At 41.4% G+C, this 20,662-nt stretch overlaps 1 protein-coding gene across 1 annotated transcript in view; it reads right to left on the reverse strand.

Moving 5' to 3' along the window:
- AGK (acylglycerol kinase) overlaps window positions 1-20,662 on the reverse strand; it is an 87,140-nt gene that overhangs the window by 46,710 nt on the left and 19,768 nt on the right. The window contains exons 3-4 of the mRNA XM_082661979.1: window positions 7,945-7,984; window positions 4,968-5,047 (exon numbers count right to left, since the gene is read on the reverse strand). Of these exons, the coding sequence (XP_082518105.1) occupies window positions 4,968-5,047; window positions 7,945-7,984 (120 nt within the window). The remainder of the gene's footprint in view (window positions 1-4,967; window positions 5,048-7,944; window positions 7,985-20,662) is intronic.

The following is a 20,662-nucleotide window of genomic DNA, read 5'->3' on the forward strand; positions in this document are numbered from 1 at the left end:
TTCAAGGACAGGAAGGCTGGTGAAGAGTAATGAGTTTCTCTGGATATAAACGTGGACTCTTTCACTCTGGGGCCTCCAAGATTTTGCCCCTTGTCTAATACAATAAGCTCTCACCCATGTGGGATGCTTACAGTGCACAATCTAGTTCCTCTAGAGGAAGTGTGTACACTGGATACGGCTCCACTCAGGCAACAATGTCTGATTCACTCAACAAGCACTTACTGAGCCTCTACTGTGTGCTAGACACATCTAGGAACTGGGCAAACAACAGGACAAGGCAGACAAAAATACATGTAACTGAGGTATAATGTAATAAGCCCTCACGGAACTTATTTACATTCCAGTGGTTGACTGAGAATGTATTAGAAATCAAGGGATACAGAAGCTGCAAAAAAGTCCCCAATTGCAGAGTCTCAGAGTTGAATAAATGTTAAAACATACCAATCAGCTGACTTGTCTTTTACCCAAGTATTTTCAACTATCACATCACAAAACAAAAATAAAAACTAGTACTTTCAAAACAATCAACACCAAACATCTAACTTTTACATCCACATTTACTCAGTCCTCTTTCAGAAAGATTATTATTTTTTATCAGTGATGCATGCTTCAACTTTCTTAAGAATATTTTATACTAGAAACAGACACAAAGGTAGTGAATGAGGAACATGTAGAGTTATGCACAGACCAACTTCAACATTCTTTAAACTAAAAAGAAATAGCTATCAAATGGAACACAGAACATAAAACATTTCTGATTATGAATTAAAATAGAAACTGAGAAGCTTGAGCAAATTTTTACAAGAACCAAAAAAATACCTTGAACCAAGGGCACACCTGAGCACGTAATAAGCAAATTAAACACACATATCCTCCCTCTTCTACAGCTCTGAATGCTTGTAAGAATGAACATGAAAGGCTAAATGGAAATTTCTCCTTTCCAGATCACCATTTCTGGGGCTTAACCCAACAATAAAAGGTGAGCTGGTGATACTGTAAACATTTCTCCTTGCAGGGTTGCTTTCATTTCTGGGTTGATAAGAAAGGGTCAAGTGGAAGTGGATTAGATCTATCTCTGCGAAGCAAAACTCTGGTGAAGTCTCAATCAGCTGTATTAATCACTTACAACACATCTATAAGCTCCTCTGAGTTAGTTTAAGAAATAAGATTTGGGCTTCCCTGGTGGTGCAGTGGTTAAGAATCCGCCTGCCAATGTAGGCGACACGGGTTCGAGCCCTGGTCTGGGAAGATCCCACATGCTGTGGAGCAACTAAGCCCGTGCACCACAACTACTGAGCCTGCGCTCTAGAGCCCGCAAGCCACAACTACTGAAGCCCGCACGCCTAAAGCCCATGCTCCACAACACAAGAAGCCACCGCAATGAGAAGCCCATGCACTGAAATGAAGAGTAGCCCCCGCTCGCCGCAACTAGAGAAATCCCGCACGCAGCAACGAAGACCCAATCAGCCATAAATAATAAGTTAATTAATTAATTTAAAAAAAACAAATAAGATTTGTAGAAGTAAAATGAGGTATCACCTCATACCAGTCAGAATGGCCATCCTCAAAAAGTCTACAAAGAATAAATGCTAGAGAGGGTGTGGAGAAAAAGGAACCCTCCTACACTGTTGGTAGGAATGTAAATTGGTACAGCCACTATGGAGAACAGTATGGAGGTTCCTTAAAAAACTAAAACTAGAAGTACCATATGATCCAGCAATCCCACTCCTGGGCACATATCCAGAAAATATGAAAACTCTAATTCGAAAAGATACATGCACCCCAGTGTTCATAGCAGCACTATTTACAATAGCCAAGACATGGAAGCAACCTAAGTGTCCATCAACAGATGAATGGATAAAGTGTGTGTGTGTGTGTGTGTGTGTGTAGAATATATTATATACATTATATATAAAGGAATATTACTCAGCCATAAAAAGAATGAAATATTGTCATTTGCAGCAATATGGATGGACCTAGAGATTATCATACTAAGTGAAGTAAGACAGAAAGAGAAAGACAAATATTATATGATATTACTTATATGTGGAATCTAAAAAATAATACAAATGAATTTATTTAAAAATAGAAACAGACTCACAGACATAGAAAACAGTTATGGCTACCAAAGGGGGAAGGGATAAAGTAGGAGTATGGGATTAACAGATACACACTACTATATATAAAATAAACAATAAGAATTTACTGTATAGCATAGGGAACTATATTCAATAACTTATAATAACCTACAATGGAAAAGGATCTGAAAAAAATATATGTATGTATATATAACAATCATTTTGCTGTATACCTCAAACTAACACAAGACTGTAAATCAACTATACTTCAATTAAAAAAAAGAAAGAAAGAAAAAAGATTTGAACATTTGGGCCTTTATTCACATCTTTGTGATGCCACAGGTACAGAAAATCTCTAAAGTGGAAGTGAAGGCATTTTTTTTCCTTCTAATGTTCCATATAAAAGATTGAAAAGCAAGTGTTACCAGTAATAAATGTATTATTTATTATATAATTAAGGGTGAGATAGCACCAGAGTTAAATAAAACTTTCTATACCTCTAGCAATTTGCAGGTTCACACGCACACACAAAATAATTACTCCTTAATGTATCACTTATTAATGCAAAACAGTTATTTCCTAAAGCTCTAATGTAGTTTTAAACCAGTACTACATAATGAAATAGCTACATGATAAATTATAAATTATGTGTCAGGTCAGAGTCAAGATGACAAAAATAGTACAGTGAAAGCTTTAAAAAAAGATGCTGGAGAGTTCCAAAGTGGCTGCTTCCTAGAAGCTTGCAGGGATTCACCTTGTTAAAGGGGACCATGACTTTAGAAAAGAAACACTTTCCTTACCCTAGCCTGCAGGTAAAGGTATTACACTTTTCAACAAGAACCTACCTTTAAAAACGCAAATACACTTACATGTAAAAGTGTAAACGGAACCTAAAACTCCTCTAAAAGAAAAGTTTATTCATTTTTTAAAAATGCAAATATCTCAAGTAGGAACTCAAAATGACTGATTATAGCTTAAACAAACTACCATATATTTCAAGAGAATTAGCAAGTTACTAACTTACTAGATCTCTAGAGGAACAGGACCTGGAGCAGTTACAACAACGGAGGCAAAAGGAGAGATCCCAGGGTGGGAGAGCCAAGTAGAGAACCTTCTGACCCAGCCTACAGGTCAGTAATACCAAGAACAGCAGCTTATATTTCTTTTATCAGGTGCTAACTATGAAATGGAAAGAATGCTGAATATCTTATAGGCATTACCTCATTTAATCCTAAAGAATTACATGGTAATTTTTATAAGGCATGTGCTATTACTTTTCACACTTTACAGATGAGTAAATTGAGGATTTAAGAAGTTAAGCAACACCGACCGTATCACAGAGTATACAGAGGATACACCCAGTTCCCTGCTAGCTTCTCCCACAGGCCACCAGTGACTAGTTATCTTGGGTATTTTGATTGTGTTATGTTAGAACCTTTGTTGATATTTTTGTTCAGCGCTGGTTTTAAACAAGAATGAACAAGAGGCCTTATGACTGGTACGTTTATGGGGGCGGGAAGTGGTTCCAATAAAGGTGGGCAAATATGATTCCATTAGGTAGAGTAATGGAGCCGATTTAGACAACCTGTAGGTAAATATCTTAAACTGCTGAATTCAAAAGAAATAAGGCGTGACTAGCCCTCACATCAGTGAAGCCACACACACTACCTCCCAAGAAATGACTAGAGAAACTTATTTCAGAGCCCCTGCGTTTTTCTCCAATGTTAACCTCGCCACTCAGAAGCTACTCCCAACTATGCTTTTTGTTGTTGTTCTTATTATCTTAATGTCATTTGACTTCGAACTTAGAGAATCCAATCTAATACATACTTATTAATTTTTCCTCAGTCAGGACAAAAAGAATTGTTCTGGCCGTTAGATAGAATAAAAGGTATCACTTTTTTCTCCCCCTCAACCCTTTAATTCTTACTATTTTTAAAAAATAATTTTAAATTTTAAATGATTTCTTCTATAAGCCACCAAAAGTCTTATTTACCTTTCCAACTGAATGAGAGTTGTACCTAACTAGCAATGTAAAAAAAAAAAAGTTTTTATTTTGCTTACGGTACTTTTAAAAATTAATAGACTATTTTTTAGAGCAGTTGTTAGGTTCACAGTAAAAATGAGTGGACAATACAGAGAGTTCTCACATACCCCCTGCTCCCCTACACACATGCACACACACACACGCACACACACACACAAAAAACCTCCCTCACTTTCAATATCCTGCACCAGTGTGGTACATTTGTTACAATAAATGAACACGGACACATGACTGTCAACCAAGGTCCCAACTATTCTTCACATCTTAATTCTCAGAGTTGCCTCACATGACCCCTTGAGGCCAACCAGACCCGTTTACAGACTTTCCTGTGACACAGCAAAGGATATTAGTCGGCACTCCTGTCTGTAGGCCCCCGCCCCATGGGCCATTTCGTCAGTCGGGAACACTGAGTGTTCTCCCTTGACTGACCTCCAAGACCTAACTCTACATTCACCACTTTGGGAAAGAATGTTTCTGACCTCACAAGGCCACAGTGCTTTTGGCAATCTCTGAACATCCTGTAACAGAGATGGACTCATAATTTACATCACAGCAGCAGAAGTTGTTCCCAAGGGGACTACCACCAAGCAGATAAGACTGATTTGAGAGTGTTAATTCTGGAATAATTATTAAACTTCAATTAGACCAGTTAGCTAGGCATCAGTTAGCTTTACAGTTATATCTGATTAACCGTGATTTCTACATTACAATTGAATCTTATTGCTACAAGGGTACTGAACCTAGTAGCTCCAATTCCACACAATCCAACCAGCTGCCTAGTATTCTGTGACTCTCTTCCCCTTAGAAAAACCAAATCTATAACAAGTCACAGACTGAACTACCCTTTGCAAGCGGCAGGATTGAGAAAGACTGTTGCCTTCTTCACTTGTGCATTGGGAGGAATAAGTTGACTGCCAAACACCTAAAAAGGAACAAAGAGAAGTTTTCAGTAAATGTCCGTCTATTCAGTTAGTGAGCACAGATATTCTTTCATTCCAAAAGAATTTACTACTGGCAGATACGGTGTCTACCCTGGGGAAACAAATTTCATGTTGACAACCCCACCATAAACAACAACAATAAAAGTGCACCTTTATTTAATGAAAATAAGCTGAATTTTATATTGTAATAAAACGCCCTGCTTCATTCACCTACTAAAGGTAAGTAACTTTTCTTTTCTCTGTAAGATATGACTAGGTTTATTACAACCAGTAAGTCTGTAGTCTGTCACAAGGGAAGTTTAATTTGTCTTCAGTTTTCAGAATATAACCTTTTTCTCTTTTAACTTATTACTAAAGCTTATTCATGAAGAATCTTCATGTTACCAGTTAATCTTCGTATCTTTATACACATAAAAAATAAATCTAATACTCTATTTGCCTCCTTTCTTTGCAACCTTGATAAGTAGCATCAACTGGTACAGGAAAAGAAATGTGATTAATATTTACTAAGCACCTAGTATTTGCCACTTCCACACATATTAATTCTTAGTTCTTAGAAACCAAGGAAGTATTAAATATTCCCATGTTTATAGATGAGAAAGCCAAGATTCAGAAAGATTAAGTCAGTCAAAGTGTTAATAAATTACAAGCCTAGAATTTATATGAATCTAACTCCAAACTTCTACTCTATCAGCTCTAAAGAGCTAATAAATGATGAGGCAGAGTTACGACACCCAGAGGACTAGATGCGAGGAGTGAAAATGGGAAGTAACGGGAGGAGAAGGTGGTCAATAAAAGGAATGAGAATAGGAAAACCCCGAAGAGGGCAAAATTGCGAGTCTTAGATTGTGGGAAGTAGGTCTGGGCCAAGGAGGTAGAATTAAGTACAGAAGCACAAAGTAAATATAGGAGAAAAATGGAAGTTACACCACGATTTTTATTTAGTAACTGACCCCAACTCTACCACCTCCCTGACAGCCCACTGGAGATCCTTTGTCACCATTGTCTATTTCTTGCTTTAAAAAAAATAAACTTCTATTTCTGAATACTTCAGAAAGACATACTATTTCTTTGTAAAAAGTTTCTGTGTACGTTATAATTACTACTCTGTTTTCACTCTTATTGAGTTAGATCTTAACATTTTGCTGCCAAATCTCTAAATATCGTAATTTGTTCTTTTTCTATCCATACTATTTCTGGAATTTGGCCAGAAATGATTTAATTAACCTGTCAGATTCCAGATCTACAGTTCTAGATTATTCCTCCTGGTCCTGGGTTTTTAGCCTCTAGAAGTCTTATCTACCTGCAACTCATGTCTCAGGTTTACATGAGACTACAATGAGGTGAGTTCATGTGAGATTAAAAAAAAAAATCGGGCTTCCCTGGTGGCGCAGTGGTTGAGAGTCAGTCTGCCGATGCAGGGGACACGGGTTCGTGCCCCGGTCCGGGAAGATCCCACAGGCCGCGGAGCGGCTGGGCCCGTGAGCCATGGCCGCTGAGCCTGCGCTCCGCGATGGGAGAGGCCACAACAGTGAGAGGTCCACGTACCGCAAAAAAAAAAAATCATATTCTTTCAAGAATTTAGACTGAAAAGGGAAGGACACAGACAGGAAAAGTAACTAGAGGGAGGGGGCTATAAGGATGAATTCGCTTCCTTTTTTCAGATGGAAGGAGCTAAATGGGTGTCGGGAAGTGGAGAGTTAGAACAGTGGGAAAAGTAGGAGGAGATGGAGTTCAGAACAGAGGTGGAGGTATTTACTTTGCGCAAGAAAGGGAGTACCCCATGACCACTCTTCCTTCAAGGGGGAAAGCCTTCCCCTCCCAAGAGGATTTTCCAGTTGCTAGTGGAAAATTAGCTTGGGGTAAAGATCACCTCAAATTTAATATTAAAGTTTATTTGAATTGATTTCCAAAACAGCTTAGAGCCATAAGAGATAAAAACAACAAAGCAATCGAATTCTTGAAACATGGATTTAGAACAGTTAGGGAATCACTAAAGAGAGGAATTTATTAATAGTATCTATTGTCATTGTCATCCACGGAAACATTTCAAAAACAAACATGAGGTCTGCCACCCACCTCTCCTACTAAATGCATCACGTCTTTTGTCATTTTTTAGTTTCATGTTTCTTTTTTGGTATTTCTGACATCGTATGCCTGAATGACGTAACAAAAAGGCAACTCAGTCGTGCAAATTAATCTGCAATGTATAACGCACACGTTTGGAGGGGAGGGAAGAACAAAATTGTGGCCTTAAACCTGAAAGGCTACAACTAGATAGATGAATATTTAAGTGCAATACAACTACAGTGCAATACAACTACAATTGTATTGTAGTTGTATATTGAATATTTAAGTGCAATACAACTACAAATTCAGCTACAACTAGATAGATGAATATTTAAGTGCAATATCATGGGAGAGGGTCTGAATCAGTTGTGCTAAAGAGACAGGCTTTAAAAATATGAATCAACAGTTTTAAGAAGATTTGACTTTGAGAGGTAACACCTGTTCTGAACTCATATCCTTGGGGGTTATTCGGATTAGGGATGATTCGGGCTTTAGCCAGATCTTCAAGGACACCTGCAGACATGAACAAATTCCCAGAGTGCCAACCAGTCCAGTTCTGTGTTCTCTGGACTAATCCAGAAGTAAACAAGTCTAAAGGGGTGGGCGTCAGAACTGCTCCTCACCAGATTGTTAACCTCCTCCAGTTCTATTCAGAGTTGGCTGGCAGCCTGATTCACCCCGATAGTGGGGAAAAAATAGCCAAGCTGCGCTGATGCAAGGCACTGTGCAAGTCCCCCTGGAACAGCCTGAGATTTCTGCACAGTGGAGATAAGGCGGGTTTTAATTGTTTCATATTAAATGGCATTACCTGAGCTTCTTGACAGGCTGCTCTCCTTAGTAGGTTATCACTATCAAAGTAAACAAAACAGAATGAACGTTAGTTTTAATAAGTAGGTTCAGATCCAAGCAAATCATCATCATTTTTAGAAATATGTATAACTCTTCCCTGTAAAATACCCAAGTCAAAGTTTCTTAAGACCTGTAACAAATCATGGGCACGTTTGAAAAATACTTTCTCTGAATGAAACCCGGTGTTAGGTTTCCGTACTATGGGAGGCATGATAATCCCTCCTCCCTCTAAGATGTCCACATCTGAGAATTCCCTGGCAGTCCAGTGGTTAGGACTCAGTGCTTACACTGCCATGGGCCTAAATTCAATCCCTGGCTGGGGAACTAAGATCCTGCAAGCTGCGTGGCTCAGCCAAAGAAAAAAAAAAAAAGGATGTCCACATCCCAGAACCTGAAAATGTTATCTTATGTGGCAAAAAGGATGTTGCAGATGTGACTAAGTTAGGATCTGGAGATAGGGAGAGAATCCTGGATCATGCAGGTGGGCCCAATCAAACCACAAGGGTCCTTAAAAGCAGAGAGACTTCAGCAGCAAATATGACCATGGAAGGATGGTCAGAAAGATGCAACCTCACTGGCTTTGAAGATGGAAGGCGGCCGTAAGTCAAGGAGTGTGGGTACCCTCCAGAAGCTGTGACAGCAAGGAAATGGGTTCACCCCAGAGCCTCCAGAGGAACGCTGTCCTTGCCAACACCGTCATTTTAGCCCAGTGAGACTTGTGTTGGACCTCTAATCCACAAAACCATAACATAATAAATTTGTGCTGTGTTAGATCACTAAGTTTGTGGTAATTTGTTAGGGCAGCAGTAGAAAATGAATGCACATACCCTGCATTTTTCTTATCCAGTAGAAATTATTCAGGTCATTTGCCAGAGATAAATTTAATATGTAGTTGCTTCTGCTAGTGTTTTATCTAAATCAGGGGTCCCCAACCCCCGGACCACAGACCGGTACCAGTCTGTGGCCTGCTAGGAACCAGGCCACATAGCAGGAGGTGAGCAGTGGGTGAGCGAGCAGAGCTTCATCTGTATTTACAGCTGCTCCCCATCGCTCGCATTACCACCTGAGCTCTGCCTCCTGTCAGATCAGCGGCAGCCTTGGATTCTCATAGGAGCTCGAACCCTACTGTGAACTGCACGTGTGAGGGATCTAGGTTGCTCACTCCCTATGAGAATCTAATGCCTGATGATCTGAGGTGGAGCTGAGGCGGTGATGCTAGCGCTGGGGAGCGGCTGCAAATACAGATTATCATTAGCAGAGAGGTTTGACTGCACAGAGACCATAATAAGTCAACTGCTTGCAGACTCATATCAAAACCCTATCAGTGAGTGGCAAGTGACAATTAAGCTGCATCTTACGGAGCAGACTGGACATAAGCAACACACGTCGGGGGTCACTGTCTCCCATCACCCCCAGATGGGACCATCTAGTTGCAGGAAAACAAGCTCAGGGCTCCCACTGATTCTGCATTATGGTGAGTTGTATAATTATTTCATTATATATTACAATGTAATAATAAATAAAGTGCACAGTAAATGTAATGCGCTTGAATCGCCCCAAAACCATCCCCTACGCACACCCGGTCCCTGGAAAAACTGTCTTCCACGAAACTGGTCCCTGGTGCCAAAAAGGTTGGGGACCGCTGATCTAAATCTCTTATTTTTTATATCACAGTCAGATACTCAATTATATCATAAACAGAAAATTTGGGCATGAGGCAAAATTTTGCCTTGCAAAAATGAAAACATTCTATCAGAACATGTTCATCTATTCAGCATAAAGCTTTCTAAAATGTTTGTGCCACTTATACCTTAAGAGCACTTTAAATGGCTGACTGCCTACTGGGTTCCAGAGTCTTCTCCTTGTAAGAGTCAATTCTAATGCATGTTGCTGGCACTGCTAAGATAATGCCTTCAGCCTGGTTAACGACAGTTAAGAAAACTAATACCCAGAAAACATGACCAATAAACAATTTATAGGAAACAATTAAAAGGAGAAAAGTGTTATTTCACTTAAATTTTCTGTCTAGACCTTTTTCATAACATCAAAGACCTTGAATTTTGCATTTTTATAGTAATTCAAATCTAATTTTGACATTTAAATTTGAACTAAAAAAATTAAACAATCTTTTGCTTTCTGCCATGGTTGCAGTCCAAGGCTATGGATTTTTCTTCCATAGCCAGGCTGGAGGAGGACCCCTAGATTTCACAGAGCAGTCAGCTTCTATGAGAAGGTGTCTCTTCCCTAAGGGGAAGTATCTCTGCTGCCCACCTGAAACCTAAGGGCAATGACAATGTCCCATTACAATTATAATGACACCAGTACCTCAAAAGCACTTACGGTTTTACAACGAAGATTTGAGGGGGACCGATCCCTTGTGAGGTCTACCCCACAAGGCGCCTTTACAGCCAGGTTCAGTCCCCTGCTTGAGTGACACTGCTCCCTACTACCTTATGGCAAAGGGAGTCCTACAAGCTCCCCTCCCCTCCCCCACCCAAGAGTCACAAATATTCACGTTCTGCTCTTCTCTTCGCATGCCCCTCCATCAACTGCTCCCGGAAATATTCTAACATCAACAAAATATACACACATGTAAGATGAGGTAAATTCAGGGTACAAACTAGTAAAATATTTTAAAATAATTAACATGTCGGTCACCCTTTACAGTTGACTTGATCCCTCATGCTCATGCCCTTCTGCACAATGACGAGGTGAGATACTGAGCCCTCAGTGACTGCCAGATCATAAAATAAAACCGGGTTCCTTGTAGTCAGCTGAGCATTGTCACCAGATTCCCCCGGGCTCGGCTAACCCTCAGTCTAGCTTCCATACTGCCTGGGGCACCACTTCCAGCCTCACAGGACTGTCTTCCTGCAACCACCTGCCTCAAAGTGTTTTTCCTAGTAGACAGAATGACCTGTGCCTCCACTCTTTTCCTATAAAGACATCCTGTGGATTATCCTGTACAAGTATATGCTGCTATAAAAGCTGAGTGCCTATCTCTACACCCCTGTCCATTTCCCCCAGCCAGCTTCCTCCTCTTCCTACTAGGGACAGGGCTCCGAGGGCGCCAGGCTCCCCTGGGTCATTAGTAGATACCATCTTCCTTACTGAACCAGCCACACTGATGCCTGTGGACCCAGCTGAAAACACAAGACCCCCAAACATATACAAGAATATGGGTAGCACCTTGGATCATTTTTTTCCTCAATTCTTTTTTGCTAAGAGTACAATTTTGATGGTTAAACTTGTGATGAAGTATATTATTCAAGATCTCAGCTCTCTCGAGCTTACTAATACTGCCTGATCAGCCTGCTATTCAATATCAATCGATTTTTTGATCGTTAATTCCCTGGATTTTACCGTGTCTAATGGAACGTGCGTGCTGCCGATGCCACCTGTGAGAAAGCCAGAATATGTACCAATTTAGACACTGAAAAGAAATCCTCGTTATAATCACACTTAATTTTTTAAATATCAAAAGTGGTATTAACTATGTTGATCACGCTCTCTGAACCAAACTGTATCTAAAAATCAAACGTATCCTCAAAGGAAAAAATATTTCTCCTATTGACATATTCTGATGGTCTACAGAAAGCTCTAAAAACTATTTCAAAAAAGAAATTTCAAAAACATTTTCTGTAACGGCTGCATTGGTGGAATAGAAAGTAACTTAAAATTCACAGAACTACTACTGTGTGCCAGACACTATGGCAGTTCTTTTCATAAACCTTTAATCTCTGCAACAACCTTGCCAAGGCAGGCATTATAGTCTCATCTTACTGATGAGGAAGTCCAGGCTCAGAGAAGCGGGAGAGCTGGGTTTCAAACCCATGCCAACCTAACCCTACAGTAAGTGCCATAAGGCTCTTTCTTCTTAATTTCAGACAATACTGAATGGGTAATACTCCTTTGGATGTATACATTATAGCACATTTATTAAATTTATCACATTACTTCCTAGTTTCGTCTAATATAACTCTTAAGATTTACAACCATATAATTTTTTTTAATAAGTTCAGGTAGAATAAAGCTCCCAAAAGTGATTGGTGAAACAAACTTATTTAACACAAGGTGCCAGGTACAGCACCATGAACAAGATTTGGTCCTGACCTGAAGAAGCTTAGGATCCACTGGCAAAGAATAGCTCTTGGTAAATATCAGTGATATAGTAAAAGACATGTTTCTTGATAGATAACATGCCAGGCACTGTGCTAGATGTCTGGGACATACCAGTGAATAAGCCCAACATTCCCCATCCTCATGAAGTTTACACTTTAGAAGGGAAGAAAGGCAATTCGATTGGCGATCATCAAATGATGTGACTTTTATGTGCACCATGAAAGAGGCATATAATAGGGGCATCTAACCTCGCCTTGAAGGAATTAGAGAAGACTTTTTACAGGACAGTGAAGTTGAGATCTGGGAGATAAATAAAAAGTAGCCAGGCGAAAATAGGGAGGAGAATGCAGGCAGAGGAAAGAGAATGTGAAAAGCCTGCAAGCGCTAGATCACGACCAAGGTAGGAAACTGAAAGCAGTTCGGGACAGCTGCAGGCAGGAAGCCACGGAGGAGCCAGGTACAGGCCAGACCAAGAGCCTTTCTTAACCTATTTAAGGAATGGGGATTTCATCCTAAGGGCCATAAGAAGCCATTAAAGGGTTTTAAGAAGAGAACTGATATGGTCAGGTTTACATTGTAGAAGGATCATTCTGGCTGCAGTGTCAAGAGGGCAAGCGTCAAAGGTAAGATCGAATCCAGGGAGCCAGGGAGGATTCTTCAGGAACGCAGGTCAGCGAGGAGGACTAGAGCCAGGATGGAGGTAGTGGGGACGGAGAGAAGATAGACTCAGCAGACATTTGGAGGTAAACTTAAGGGCTGGTTCGTGGGAACCAATGAGAAGGGAGGGGTCAAATATGGGGCCCACATTTCTTCCAGTGGAAGGCAGTGGAAGGTGGTAAAAGTCACAGAGATGGAAGGCAGGAGGAGGGACAGGTAGAGGAGGGAGGAAGCTGAGTTTAGTTTTGGACTGGTCGATCTGAGGCAGTGATGAGAGAGCAGGTGGAAGGTTCCAGGGGACAACTGGAACATCTGGAATTCCAGACAGAGCTCTTGACTAAAGATACACATGGTAATAAGAGGGGTGAGAGGGGATAAGATCATCTCCATGAGGAGGTGGAAGCAGAAGCAGGAAGACATACCCTGCACGTTGGGACCCTCCACAGAGAACACCAAATGACTCCCAAGTAAACGGAGACTGCACCTCATCTCAAAGCCAAAGGAAAGATGTGGTGGACAAGCAAGGAAAGAGGCTAAGCATCCTCTCCCTTATCTCCCATCATGCTCTCGATGTTGCCTCTACTCTTGGCAAACTGCATGCCTTGCTGTTCCTAAAAGACAGAGTGGACTGCACTTTTCCCCTCCAAGGATGTGGTCATTTTATGCCCTCTCCCTTTAAAAAAAATCGAGGCCAAACAATACCACCCACACCCTTACCTCACCACACACAAAGCTGCTTGTCCTATCTTTCCTCCTTCATTATAACTGTCTTGAAGTCATGGATAATTCACCCTTTTCTCTTCCACAGCACAGAGCACAGACTCTTGTAGGTAATCTAAGATACTCAATAAATAACTGTTTAATAAATAAGTGGCAAGTGTTTCAACACAAGAGACTGACTCCCTGTGCCCAGACAGGCAGACTCTGTTCTGGAGGATAAACTGAAGGTTATTCTTTGTAGGAGTATCTGGCATTCTTGAGCCAAGAGATCAGCTGGGATGGTTCTTCAGTGTCATGACCACCAAAGGGCAAGAGGAGGGCTCATTGTGGGGCAGGACAGGAGAGGAGGGGAAACTTCAAACAGTCACAGGAACTTTACTAGATCAAGAAGACCCAGGGAGGTGTGTGTGTGTGAGTGCACGCGCACGTGTGTATATTTGCCAGAGAGGGTAATGGAACTAGAACCCTCTGGAAAGGCTAAGTCAAGAACTCCTTTTGGTACACCAGGAAGCACCATAAGGACTGTCCCAGTGGCTGAGTTTGGTGTCAGAAATTCCAGATTCCTAATGAGTCAAGAATCTGATTGTGAAACGAAGACCCTGTGAACAGGGGAAAAAAAAAAGGTACTGTATATAAATTCCAAGCCCATGCTGTTTCCACGACAGCATGCTGCCTCCTGAGAGAACTGAAGTTTAACACAATTTAAAAGAGGTGCTACAAAATGCAGTCATATCAAAAAGAGTCCCTGAAGGTCTGCTCAGTACTAAAATGCGGGTTCTTTGACAGAAAGAAATTACAAGCTTCTGGATTAGAAAATGAAAAAATCTGCTGATGTCACCCTGCCTGAGGCTTTAATAGAATATGAACGATGCCTGCTACCACAGGAAGTGGGCTGCTCTCAATTTATTCTGAGCCGTAAATGTTTTATTTATTACTTTAGTACTGCAAAATAAGATAAGTTGTTATTTCAATAACAACTGTACACGGAGAGAAAAATCACATGGGTCCATCCTATTTCCCAAAAAAGACTTCCCGCTATAGTCTAGAGGCAAACTGTACAGCAATTTCCACCACCAGCTTTTCCCTTCATGCACGCAAACACAGCTTTTGCTTTACACAAAACAGATTTCAAGTGTAGATGTTTGTAACAACTACTTCTACTAATCAAAGTGTACTAGAATAATTAATCATTATATTGCAGTGGTGGTACCCACTGCTTGTCAGCAGGGATAGAGTGGAAACGGAAGCAAAGATGAAAATGAACCTTTGAGAAGCGACTGTCTTGTGTGCAAGACGGCAAAGCTTTCAAACTACAGATTCCTCCTCAAGCCCATGCCACCTCCAATTCCCCACCCAAGGGCTGCTGCAGTGAGCCTCTGTCATTCATGGGAAAATGCTGACTGTCCCTGCCTAAGAGAAAGGCATGTGACAAAGCCGGAAGCAATGCAGCCCCTTAAACAAGAATGCTTGATCTTTGAGGCCTGAAGAATGTTCATTTGGATAGAAGAAAATGGATAGTATGCTGATTAGAAACTCCAAGAGAACAATGAAAACAGTAATGATTTTTTTAAGGTTTTTTTTTTTGAATGATTCTTTAAATTCTACAGTGCTTTACAATTTTCAAAAGTTTCACACACATGATTTCATATAATCCCATAACCCTTTTTTCCCCCATCCCTATATTGTCCCTCCTCCACTGGTAACCACTAGTTTGTTCTCTATATCTGTGAGTCTGCTTCTTTTTTGTTTTACTCACTAGTTTGTTGTATTTTTTAGATTCCACATATAAGTGATATCATACGGTATCTGTCTTTCTCTATCTGATTTATTTCACTTAGCATAATGCCCTCCAAGTCCATCCATGTGGCTACAAATGGCAAAATTTCATTCTTTGTTATGCCTGAGCAGTATTCTACTGTATGTATGTAAGTATATATACACACACACATACCACATCTTCTTTATCCATTCCTCTGTTGATGGACACTTAGGTTGCTTCCATACCTTAGCAGTTGTAAATAATACTGCTATGAACACTGGGGTGCATTGTACCTTTTCAAATTAGTGTTTCTGTTTTTTTCGATATATATCCAGGAGTGGAATATCCTTCCAGATAGATTTCTGTACTTAGGTATATTTAACAATGCAAAGATAAACATTTTTAATAATAATATAAAGCAAGTCAAGAACATTTTCCCAAGACTGTTATTTGCCAAAACAGGAAAGAAGGAAAGAAGGGAAGGAGGGAGGGAGGGAGGGAGGGAAGGAGGGAGGGAGTCAGTCAAATCCATGGTTAGCAAGAATGAATAAGTCACCATTGAAATTAAAAATCTAGAGAAAGTAGCTTCTCTGAGGAATGAGCTGATACAGCAACCCCTTTCGTATCTTGTCTCAATAAAGTCAGTCCTCCCAGCAGGCCTTTGTCAAAATATGTTTCACCCCATTTAATACGTAAGATGTGTGATTTACCCCAGAGATATCAATTTACCCACTATTTAACCATGGCTTCCTGAACATTTACACTAATTTTCAAGTCTACAATCCCTGTTTTTACTATCTTTATTTATTTCTTTGTCAAAGTGTTAAAGTTCTACAGCTTTAAAGGTATTTTATTTAAAGCTAAATAAAATGCCTTTATCAAAGGCATCCAAACCCAAGTTCCATTTGCTGACAATGAACATGTTTAAGGCTGGGCAGGGCCTCAGAAATTATCTAGTCCAGTGCTTTTCAACCTCCCCCAACACAGGCTGATCCCCACCAATCAAATGACACGACTTTCCATTGGCAAGAGATACAAACACACCACACCACACCACTCCACACACACACCACACCACACCATACCACACCACACACACCACACCACACCACACACACCACACCACACACACACACCCCCACACACACACGCACACCACACCACACCCACACCACACCACACCCACACCCACACACACGCACACCTCTTATGTAGTGCCAATCCCTAAACCCCACGTGATTCTGGTACGTTCACTTAATGAGGGAATCCTTCAACAGTGCCATCTCCTTTGAGCTCCTAAAAAATACCCAATTGATCTAGTCTGAGAAAATTCTGGCCTGGGGATTTGCCCATCGTTAGACAGAAGTTACTCAAAGACTGAGCAGGAGAACTTAAGCCTTCTCATTCTCAACAACGGCCTTTTTTCTCGCAACACTCTGCTTCTGCTCTGTTCTCTACGGGCATCCCCGAATGCCACAAAAAGCAGTCAATAGGGCTTCCCTGGTGGCGCAGTGGTTGAGAGTCCGCCTGCCGATGCACGGGACGCAGGTTCGTGCCCCGGTCTGGGAAGATCCCACATGCCGCGGAGCGGCTGGGAGCGTGAGCCATGGCCGCTGAGTCTGCGCGTCCGGAGCCTGTGCTCCGCAACGTACGGCAAAAAAAAAAAAAAAAAAAAAAAAAAAGCAGTCAATAACTCTCCGTCTACTCTTTAATCACACACGCAGGCATGTGCCTCTGCTATGGTCACCTCAATTCACGACTGATAACTATAATGATTACCTTGTCTCCTGCAAGTAGGCTTAGGAAAAAGCCCAACTAAATCTGACCCCACTCTTTACGCATTAATTCAAAAACACTTATTAGCCAGACAAAGATTCAATCTCTGTCCTCAGCGGGAAGGCCCCGTCTATAATAATGGCTAGCAGCTGCACAAAGCTCTAGCTGAACCAGTGCTTATTCTTTCTCTCTGAAATATAGAAATCCAAAAGCTATCTTCCTCCAATCTCACCTGTTCCCAGCCATTTTAGTCTATACATGTGTGCTTAAGTGGAACACGCCACTACTTCTAAATATTTCAAGTACCTTCTAATTCCTCGGGTTTTCTCCACAAAACTTCTCTCCAGTTCAGGATAGGAAGTGACTTAATGAAAAATGGCATCCCCTGAGGGCTCCTCTCACATAATAAACCAATCATTTGGGTCTGTTCTGTAGAACTTTCCATCAGCCAGAGAGATGGAAATGGGTTCTGCCGCTTATTCCCTCATTCCATTGACCAAGAGAAATGGACATGTAGGAAGCCTAAATGGTCTCTCTTTCTCCTCTTAGAACATGAATTTTTTCTATTTTCACCCTCTTATTCGAGCCTCAGCTTTCCCTAAAATACCAATTTCTGTTCCGACTCCACTGCCGTATTAATATCCGCAGGAGCTGAGGTCTGAGGACCGTCTCCAGCTAGCTGCTAGGTTACGCTCAAGTGCGGGCTTTGGCTGCCTTTAAAGGGCATCGTTCTTTGAGATGCTACCACTAGCCACTTTTTCAATGACTCCTACCCCTACCTAATTCTCACAAGTATTCTGACATTGTCTTATGGTTCATTTACTTCTTCCACTTTCTGCTCTTTTTTCCATCCATTCATTTTTAGCCTACATGCCAACTCAAACATTCTATGCCACATACTTTTCTTCACATACTGTATTAACATTAACTTTACTAGGCAACCCAAATACTAGTTCTTTCTGTTCTGTCAACCATTATACATTTGCATATACAATTACAAACAAAGTAACAATTAAGTAACAATTATATACAAGGTCCTTGCACCTATTTGCATAGAGAAAGAAAAGACAGGGCTTCCCTGGTGGCGCAGTGGTTGAGAGTCCGCCTGCCAATGCAGGGGACATGGGTTCGTGCCCCGGTCCGGGAGGATCCTACATGCCACGGAGAGGCTGGGCCCGAGAGCCCCGCGTACCGCAAAAAAAAAAAAAAAAAAAAAAGAAAAGAAAAGACAGAAAACAAACAACACAGAGATTATGACAGGTATTCAGGAAGAAAGCACAGGAAGGGAGAGTCCCTTCCGATCTTCCTCCCACCCGACAATGTGCTCTGTATAAATCACATGCAGAAAGAGATTATTTACTTTGAGCTCCAAGATTCAGGACAGATCTGGATAACTTCTGACCTATAGACACATAAACTAGTAGCTACTATTGTCAGTATTTCTGCAGTTCCAGCACATGCAATATTTGAGATGTCAGTTACTACCTGGGGAAGGGTTAATTTTAGCATCAGCTATGATTATTCTCACTGCAGTGCTTGGAGCAGCTAAAACCACGGATATAAATACCCCTAAAAATTATGTAAAATCTACAAAACAAAATATAACTTAAATATACCTCTGCCATTCCATCTCAGTCCAACCCCATCCCGCTCTACCTCCCACTAGTAAACATATGGAAAACACAGAAAGGAAGCAAAATAAACAACAGTTTTTTTAAAAGAAGAAATCTCTTTTCTAAATAATATGACAAAGAGTTAAAAGGAAAGGGAAAATAAACTTCACTGCACTTAAAAAAAAGGGGGAAAAAAAAGCTTCCTCTATTCCCTATCATATCTGGGCTGACAGGCATGTTATTTAATTGCCCATAAATGAACTTCTTTAAATAGCACCTGTTAATACTCCAAATTTCAGCATCAGCTTGTGCTCAGAAAAAGAGACAGAGAGAGAAGAAACCTGAAACCGCTAAAACTCAAAACAAACTGCTTTCTTCAAATTGCAACAAAATCAGGAATGAGGAAAAGCCATGAGGGGGAAGAGCCTTGCTACCTTCTGCTGCTGAACCAGCCGGGTCCCAGACCACTGACTGCAAAGTCAGAGGCTAATGTGAATGGATGTCCAAGTAAAAATAAAACATCTGCTTGGTCAGAAACCGCAGAGATCCTGAGAAATAAAGCACAAGGCATTATTGGAACCATAATCTGTACCAAAAGAAACAGCACAGGTCTAGTCAAGTGTGGCTCCTGCATAATTTCCCCCTGAAATCTGACACACTTACCCCTGCACATCCTGTCAGGGTCTCAAACTCAACACATCTAAAAGGGAATGTAATACCGCCTCCTTAAACCAATTCTCCCTGGCAACCTTCCTCTTTCTGTATCACCAACTATCCTAGACTTGAAGCTAAAAAATGATTTCTCCTACCCTCCTCTCCTTCAGTCAGACACCCAATCATCTAGTAATAATTACGGTCAGCATTTATCTAGTGGCAACTCTAAGCCAGGCACATGACACGCACCATCTCATTGAATCCTTACAGGTAACCTGCTAAACAAGACGTCACTGTCCCCATTCACCAATAAGGAAAATGAGGCTCTGAGGTTAAGGGAATTAAGTAACTTGACGTGGCCAGTAAGCAGCGAAACCCAGACCAAACAGAAGTCTGTCTGCCCACAGCGCCCACGCTCGAGCATTGCTCACACTACCACTGCTTCATAACCGCCCTTTTATTTTCCCCCCCCTAATGCCACCACTCTGGCTCTGGCCTTTCCTACCTTCTACGTGAACCACTGAAACGCCCTCCCAGTCTTCGAACTTTTCTCCCTCCCGTGTCTCCTGCGCAGGGAGACGGATTCAATGTCCTAAACTCCACTTCACAACATTCTCCTCTCCTTGAGCATCTTCACTGAGTCTTCACTGCTCACCAAATACTACAAACTTCCTAGAGTCAAAGCCTTTCCCAATCTGGCTTTCCCCACACTCTACTGAAAAAAACAACTCCAGTGAAGTCAAATTCTTCGCCAATCTCCAAAAATACACTGTGCACTTCTGAATGTCACCTAGAAGTGACATTCAAATCATGAATGTCACCTAGAACACTGTCCCACCCAGTCTGCAAGGCCCCACTCAAGACATTTTTGTTAAGATGCTTTCTCTAATGAGGAAGGAAAAGTGGAAAGGCAGCACTGTCTCTGATGGAGAGCTTGCTTTGTGCCAGGTCCGGTTCTAAGAAAATCTGCATGACAGCCCAATGAGATGCATCCACCATGATGCCCATTTTACAGACAGAGAGCTGAAGCACCTTGTCCAGGGTCGCAGACTGGTAAGTGTAAGTCGACATTCAAATCCATCTAGCTGCCCTCCTCTTCACCATGTTGCCCCAGGGAGCGCTCGGAATCGACTTCTCAACTTTCTAACAGGTGGGTCAGGCTGATCACATCTGAACCCAGTGATCAAGCTTAACATCCTCAAAAGCAAGACAACCAGACACCACGTACTTCCTGATGTGACACAGTAAGAAATCTTGCCAAACAAACTAACCCTGAATGGAATCACACCTCCAGAGCAGCGCTCCTCCAACTTTACTGTGCACGCAGACCCCCTGGGGATCCAGTTAAAATGCAGATTCTGACTCAGCAGGTCTGG

Source organism: Grampus griseus (assembly GCF_964374135.1).
Source record: "Grampus griseus genome assembly, chromosome: 9".
NCBI classification, from domain to species: Eukaryota; Metazoa; Chordata; class Mammalia; order Artiodactyla; family Delphinidae; genus Grampus; species Grampus griseus.